The sequence below is a fragment of the Penaeus japonicus genome, unplaced genomic scaffold, assembly GCF_977035675.1.
Source record: "Penaeus japonicus unplaced genomic scaffold, GWHDUDI00000001_assembly GWHDUDI00000017, whole genome shotgun sequence".
NCBI lineage: Eukaryota > Metazoa > Arthropoda > Malacostraca > Decapoda > Penaeidae > Penaeus > Penaeus japonicus.
The window spans coordinates 3,392,889-3,400,388 of record NW_028234419.1 but is presented as its reverse complement, the minus strand read 5'-3'; the positions used below and the strand labels follow the sequence as shown (position 1 = coordinate 3,400,388).

Genomic DNA, 7,500 nt, shown 5'->3' with positions numbered 1-7,500 from the left:
AGTAAAAATTGACATTTCAGGTGATGCCTATGGTTTTGGAATGGGCACAAACAACCAGCTGGCGCAAGGCAATGACGATGACCAGCTGGTCCCCGTCAAACTATCGGGCAAGCAGTTAGCGGAGCGAAAGGTAGTGTCGGCGCACGCGGGAGGCCAGCACACCATCATCCTGGCCGTTCCCAAGTGATGATGGATGCCATAGGTCCAAATCTTTTCTAGGATGGTGTTAATTTAAGACCTTGTGTGTGCGTATTTGAGTTGGATTTTTCCCCTCCGTGGACCCTATTTTTATGATTGTTGTTTCTTGTGTGTATATGGGATATTGCTCAGCGACATAGCAAGTGATAATTATTTGTACAAATTAAACTTTGGTATTAGAAGAGAACAACTGATATTGTGTGTGTGTTTTGTAGATGCTTGTCTCTGCGACTGAATGATTAATATAATAATTATATTCTCAAGAGAAATTTAAGAGAAAAGGAGAAATATGTAAGTATTCTTTTATAAAATTGTAAATGTTGTTTATCTACTGTTAACACATTAATTTATAATATTTGTGAAATGAATTTTCATCTCGTGGAGATGAGTATTTTAGCCTCAACTTGGATTCTTGACCAAGAAATTATGGCTTTTCATATAATTAAAGAAATGTACTTGTAATCATTTGCATATGTACTTCAAATAATGTCACATTAAATATTTAAGTTTGATTAAAATTATAGCTAAGAGCAGTTGTTTTTGACAAAATCCCAAAGAAATAGCTTTTTAATTTATTTTAAGGTAGGAGAAACTTTGTTTTATTTTTAAGAGTATTGTATTATGCTATTTTACAATTGAAATAAGCCATTTTTTACTGCAAGTACTTTGATATGAATTTGAATTTAGGCCAAAAGCTGTGTCTAGGTTAAACCTTGTAACTATTAGTGACTGTCCAAATATTTTGGCTCAAGTGGATGTATAATAAAGAGGACAACCCACGCCATACGTTCTTATCCTGAGTCTTTGCCTTAACTGTTATTTTCCCCTCTCTATCAAATGCTAATTTATCCTTTTATTTTTTTTTTTTTAGCAAGGCAGTGTTTTCTTTCTCTATTTATTTATTCATTTATTATTTTGTTTGAGGAATGGAATATCTGGGAATATAATTCAGATACTTAATTCATTATGTGCTGAAGTATCATAGAGAAGAGCTTTCTATATCCAAGTTATTTTATCTATGATAGTAATATACAACCTTGAAAATAAAACTATAATATCAGATTCTCTACACAGCGTATATTTATTTCCAGCTCTAAATACTTTTATCTCGCAATGTTACCACACTTAGCTTTAGGGAGAAGCCAATTTTTTCAAAGTTTGTGGAGATGATTGTATGATTATGTACATTTCTACATCTGCTTTTGTGGTTATGCAAAGGAGACTTGACTTGACTTTTTCAAGTTAAACTTAATCTTTTTGAATTCTGTTCACAAGCCTATGTTTTTTGATAAGGCACATAATTATTCATGATCAATCAGTCAATCTATGCTATACTTTAACCCTCTCTGGATAGGTGGTACACTACGGTACCGCGCATTCAAGGCCCGTTTGCTGGGTGACGTCATACGGCGTTGTTTATTTAACTGATTTAGGCCTGTGTGTTCGAGAGCCCCGGCATTGTAACATGCAAGGCTGGAATCCCCCTCGGGACTGGTTAACCCTCTCTGGATAGGTGGTACACTACGGTACCGCGCATTCAAGGCCCGTTTGCTGGGTGACGTCATACGGCGTTGTTTATTTAACTGATTTAGGCCTGTGTGTTCGAGAGCCCCGGCATTGTAACATGCAAGGCTGGAATGCCCCCGTCGTGACTGGGTTAATTTGGATTTACCTTATTTTTCCAGGATCAGAAAATTGTAATGCAACAAATTCTCATTCATAATTTTTTTCCTATTTGTGGAAGAATTTCAGAATGGGGCAGGTGTAAGGATAACCGCATGCAGAGGCAGAAAGGAATAGCCCTTGCAAAGCACCATTAATATGTAGATTCTTTACTAGTCTTGGTTTATACATCTTGTCTAAAAAAATGTTTAGAGTAGTCCATGTGCAGGGAATGTTTACATGCAACAGTTTTGAATTTGTCAAAGGTAAAGGAAATGAGACTAGTATTAGTCACACTTAGGCCAATATATTGCCCAGTATGACTAGAAAAGAGAGGTGTAATGTCAGATGTAATAGCATTTTGCGGTAAAAAACACTTCATCAGCCAGTGTAAGGTTTAGTGTTAAAAGCCTGGTAGAAGAACTTCAAATTCTGTACATGTAGCCAAAAGACAGGTGAAAAAAATATAAAATTTGACTTCTAGCTGGCAATTTAAAATGACCAATTTGAATAGAAAGCATACAAGTTAACCGAGATTGTTTGTAGATGGTTCCATGCAAATTTTTGGTATATTAAGCAAGATTGACATTTGAGAAATGAATGATTCATCCAGATAGTTATTTCAAGAAAGCTAAGTATTCCCCCATTTCTCAATTTACGGACAAATTTTATACAGATGCATTCTACTGTCAAGAACCCAGCTGCGCTAATTTCAAAACATGCTAAGTAATTAACTGACGGCTAATGACATGTCACCCAGCGACTTGCGCACTTTCAAGTTTATATGATCCACCCTATTAATATTGGATGATGCATATTAATTTGTCACATCAGTTGTTTCATAAATTACATAGTTCCTAAACAAAGGTCACAAAAATGCAGGACTGTTTTTAAGACCATGATTATAAGCATAAATGTGATATTTAAGTAATATATCCCTTAACAGGAATTTCCTGCATCCTTTACATATTTGCTTACAATTTTGAATATATGTTGCAGCCAATCTAAAGTTGCTTTATAAACCGTAAAATGTTTGTATTGAGCAAAAATGCCCATTAAACCGGCCTCAAAAAAAGCAAAATCAGTTTTTAATGGGAAATACACAACCCATTTATTCACAATTTTGGTGAGAATACAAAAATCTTGCTGTAAATGATATTTTATCTTTGATATTACTTTTTAAAATAAAAACTAATAATCACTGTATTGAAAATATTGTATGCACTTCTTATTATAACTGATGTAAATCAAACAAGACATTTGTGTTTCCTTTTTTATTTGGTTTATAAATACAAATGTGATATATTTGGTCTGTCAGTACACAATTGTGATGGCAGCAATTTGGCATCCACATCTGAATTCATTATAGCAAATATTAGGCTGCCATTATCTACATTCAAGCTACTGATTCAGACATCACAGTACTTCCATAGGAGATAAAGAAAATGGGATGACTCATTAGACATAAAACAAGACTCATGGAACAGACATGGGACTGACTCATGAGAGGCACACATCACGCACTCACCAGGATCTTTCACGCCACCATACAGGGCCAAATGACCCAAATCAATAGAAATCAGGCTGGATTATTTAAAAGACCAGCTCAGCATTTACACGTCTTTTACCTTGCAGTCTGGCTACAATGTTACAAAAGCTTCCCCTTTTAACAACATATTTTAAAGATTTCTTTCCAGGGCGAGTCAGTTTCCCGAGGAAAACAGGTGTAATGAAATGTAAACTATCCACATGTCTTCAGTGCTGAAAAATGTTTTCTATTCCTAGATCTCCATGGGGTCTAAAATAGGAATATACCTGACTAGTGAGATCCATTCATTTATGCTACAACCATCACAAGCATACATCCCATACCAACAGCTCAAATCCTCACACGAATTGTGAAGGAAAATCTTTGGCAGAGCTAAAAACATGGAATACTGTTTGAGGAACCATCTCTAGGCAAATATTCACATGGTTCTATTAAACTCTGTAACAGAGACCTGTGGCTGAAACAGGCTTTTTTTAGGTTATATATTAATAGATTTGAATACAGTACAATACATAATTTCAGTTTGACACCCATGATTGCGGTACTTTGGTAGGAGAGGTTTTTGAGTACGGGGTGAAGCCAATCTGAGGTTTGTTGGTTCTGCCGTGCTTGCTGGTGGTGTGGATGAGCGGCAGTGGCATCAGCCCGTTCTGGCTCGTCACCGTGGTGCTGGGAGCCACGAGGGCCACAGACGGGTGTGGAAGTCCTCCCGTGACGCTGGGGGCCTGGGTGTAGCTGACCGTCTTCGTGGTCTTCTTGGCGACGTTAGCACTGGTGTTTGGCCCGCTCAGCTGCAGGGGCTTGAAGATGTGCTTTGGAAGATTGCTGGGGATTCCGTTGAACTTGGCTGGAGATCCGTTGGTTGCTTCTGTTAACGCGTGTTTATGGCACTTACTGGAGCTGTGGCGGTTGCTGGAGGAGGTCTTGGCATTTCCGTGAGACACTGTTATTCTGTTATTGGGTTTTGAAGTATTTGCACTAGATATAGTCGTTTTTAAGTCCTTATTTCCTTCTTTATTTGTTACTTGAGAATAAAATACTCCATCTTTACTCTCTAAAGAGAAAGCAATGTTTGTACTAGCAAGGAAAGGAGAAGACAGCCCAGCCCACGACATGACGGAGGCCGTTGGCACGAGTGACTGCAGGCTCCTGTTGATGACCGCCGCGACGGGGTGGCTGCCCATCAGCGCCGGGGTCGTGGTGGTCAGGGGGAGGGGCTGACTGTGCCCTGGACTGGTATTTGTGGAGGTGGTATTGGTACTCGTGGTAGAGCTTCCCTGTGCAATGCTGTGATTACTGCTGCTTACACCCTGCGTGGAGGTAGTTACAGGAGCTGAGACAAATACTGAGGTACCATTAGGCATGGTACCCGCACCGGTGGTTGAAGCAGCTGTGGTAGTTGTAGTTGAATGGTTGGTGCTGTTCGCTATGAGGGAGGTTATAGCTGCGAGATGATGGTGCAATGACGATCTGTGGGCCTCTAACTGAGCGCGAGATGCAACAAGTTGGGCGACCTGTTCCTGGACCAGCTGGGCGGTCTGGCAGACTGCGAGCTGGCTTCGGCGCACCTCCTCTATGTGCTCCAGGAGCGCCGAGTTGTTGCTGCCTCCCTGTGCTGTGGGAGAGAACTCGGACATGACTCATCTATTTCTAGAATATGCGATGATCAATTGCGTGTATATATATATATATATATATATATATATATATATATATATATATAATATTATATATATATAATATATATATATATATATATATATATATTATATATATATATACATACATACATACATAAACATATATATATATATACACACATATATATACACATATATGTATGTGTATATATATTTATGTGTGTGTGTGTGTGTGTGTGTGTGTGTGTGTGTGTGTGTGTGTGTGTGTGTGTGTGTGTGTGTGTGTGTGTGTGTGTGTGTGTGTGTATGTATGTGTGTGTGTATGTATATATAAACATTTATGTATATGTATATATGTATGTACGTGTGTATATATATGTATCTATATATGTATGTATATGTATATGTATTTGTATATGTACACACACCCACACACACACACACTACTACACATATATATATATATATATATATATATATAATATATATATATATATATTATAATAGTATAGTATGTTAGTATATATATGTATATATGTATTATATATATTATATATATATATGTATATATATATATATATTATATATTAGTATATATATAACATAATATATATATATATATGTATATATATAATATATATATATATATATGTATATATAATATATATATATATGTATATATATACATATTATATATGTATATATATACATATATATATGTAAATATATATGTATATATAATGTATATATATATGTATATAATATATATATAATATATACATAGTATATATGTATATATATACAAAATGATTATATATATATGTAATATACATAATGTACATATATATGTATATATTATACATATGTACATATATATTATATAATATACTATATATATATGTATATATTATATATATAGTATATATATATGTATAATATATAAATATATACAATAATATATTATATATATACATATAATATATAAGTATATATAATGTATATTATACATATATATATATGTATATATAAAACATATATATATATGTATATATATAATATATATATATATATGTATATATATAATAATATATATAGTATATATATACATATATATATATTATATATATTATATATAATATATGTATATATATTATATATAAACATATATAAATGTATATATTATGTATATATATACATATATGTATATATATGTATATAATACATATATGTATATATTATGTATATATAACATATATATGATATATAAGTATAATATGTATATTTTAAAATTAATAATATATATATATATAAATTAATATATATAATAGGTGTGTGTGTGTATGCATATGAGAAAGATGGTAGTATGCAGTAATGCATTTAATATAGATATACACATTTTTACCTCCCTGACCGGGACTCGAACCCGCGCCGTAAGATTGACAAGTACGGAGGTGAGACCGCTCGGCTACACGACCCGCTAAAAGTGTTGTCCAACCATACGCCTTAAGAGACGTCATGGAACTTACCTATGTGCTCTTAACCCATTGCAGACGGGGATAAATATGCTTGCCCAGCCTCCGGGATAAGTTTTATTTTAAAGAGAGACTGCTTGAAGCATTATAATTTGAACATTCCCACTCTCTTTCAGTCATTCATTGAAAAACTAGAGTGTTTTTTGTGTTTTGTTTTTTTTGTGTTTTATTGAGTTTAGAGACTTATATATGCCATATGACAGGCTCTACCAGTGCTGCAGTAGACTAAAATTGTAGTATATTATCCATATTAGCTCATTATTTTCTTTATACTCAGTGTGATAGAAGTATTGCTGTTTTATGGGAGGACAAAAGGCAATTATATTTTTTTCGTATTTTTGTGCTGTCATGAACGAATACGAAACATATAACCACCTACAATAAAGATAAATAGAAGAGGTAAGGAAGAGGAATGAAACCTGTGCTTGTGACTGTGAGTGCCACAGTGAAAGGCATCCATATTGGCACAGGAGTACATTTTAGACACTGGGTATGGATTGAGTCATCTTCCTCTTCCCGTTCTGACTGCACATCCTTCATCGGTGGTACTTTTGAGCAAGAGTTCGTCAACTTAGTGTGTGTCATCACTCAATAAAGATAGTGCTTGCTAGAGACCGTGGATGGGTGCCATTCAAGGCTCTCTCTCTTGCTGGTGCTAGGAAAAAGTGGTGCCATCTAGGTTTTGGACGTTAAGCTAGCACGGTATTACGGTAATTATAGTAATTATGACTGCAGTAGCCATCATCACTCATTCCGTCAGGACGTCAGGACGCCCGTCGTCAGGCCAAAGCTCCTACGTCATGTATGTCATGACACCTGTCCGCTGTGGGTTAACAGAGCAGTGATAGCGAATTTTTACGAACAACTCCCGCGAGCACTCGGCAGCAACGGAATCACAAATTCAAGTCCCAAATCAGGT

The 7,500-nt window shown here is 35.1% G+C and overlaps 2 protein-coding genes across 4 annotated transcripts in view; one reads left to right on the top strand and one right to left on the bottom strand.

Moving 5' to 3' along the window:
- Window positions 1–977, top strand: part of LOC122265287 (regulator of chromosome condensation) — a 13,566-nt gene extending 12,589 nt beyond the window's left edge. For both annotated transcript variants that reach the window (XM_043034515.2, XM_043034516.2), the window contains exon 9: window positions 21–977. In XM_043034515.2, coding sequence (XP_042890449.1) covers window positions 21–187 — 167 coding nt within the window. In that variant the 3' untranslated portion in view covers window positions 188–977. The remainder of the gene's footprint in view (window positions 1–20) is intronic.
- A 2,142-nt stretch (window positions 978–3,119) lies between these two features.
- The window catches only part of LOC122265288 (uncharacterized), a 153,700-nt gene continuing 149,319 nt past the window's right edge, over window positions 3,120–7,500 (bottom strand). For both annotated transcript variants that reach the window (XM_086545829.1, XM_086545830.1), the window contains exon 11: window positions 3,120–5,024. In XM_086545829.1, the coding sequence (XP_086401955.1) occupies window positions 3,928–5,024 (1,097 nt within the window). In that variant the 3' untranslated portion in view covers window positions 3,120–3,927. The remainder of the gene's footprint in view (window positions 5,025–7,500) is intronic.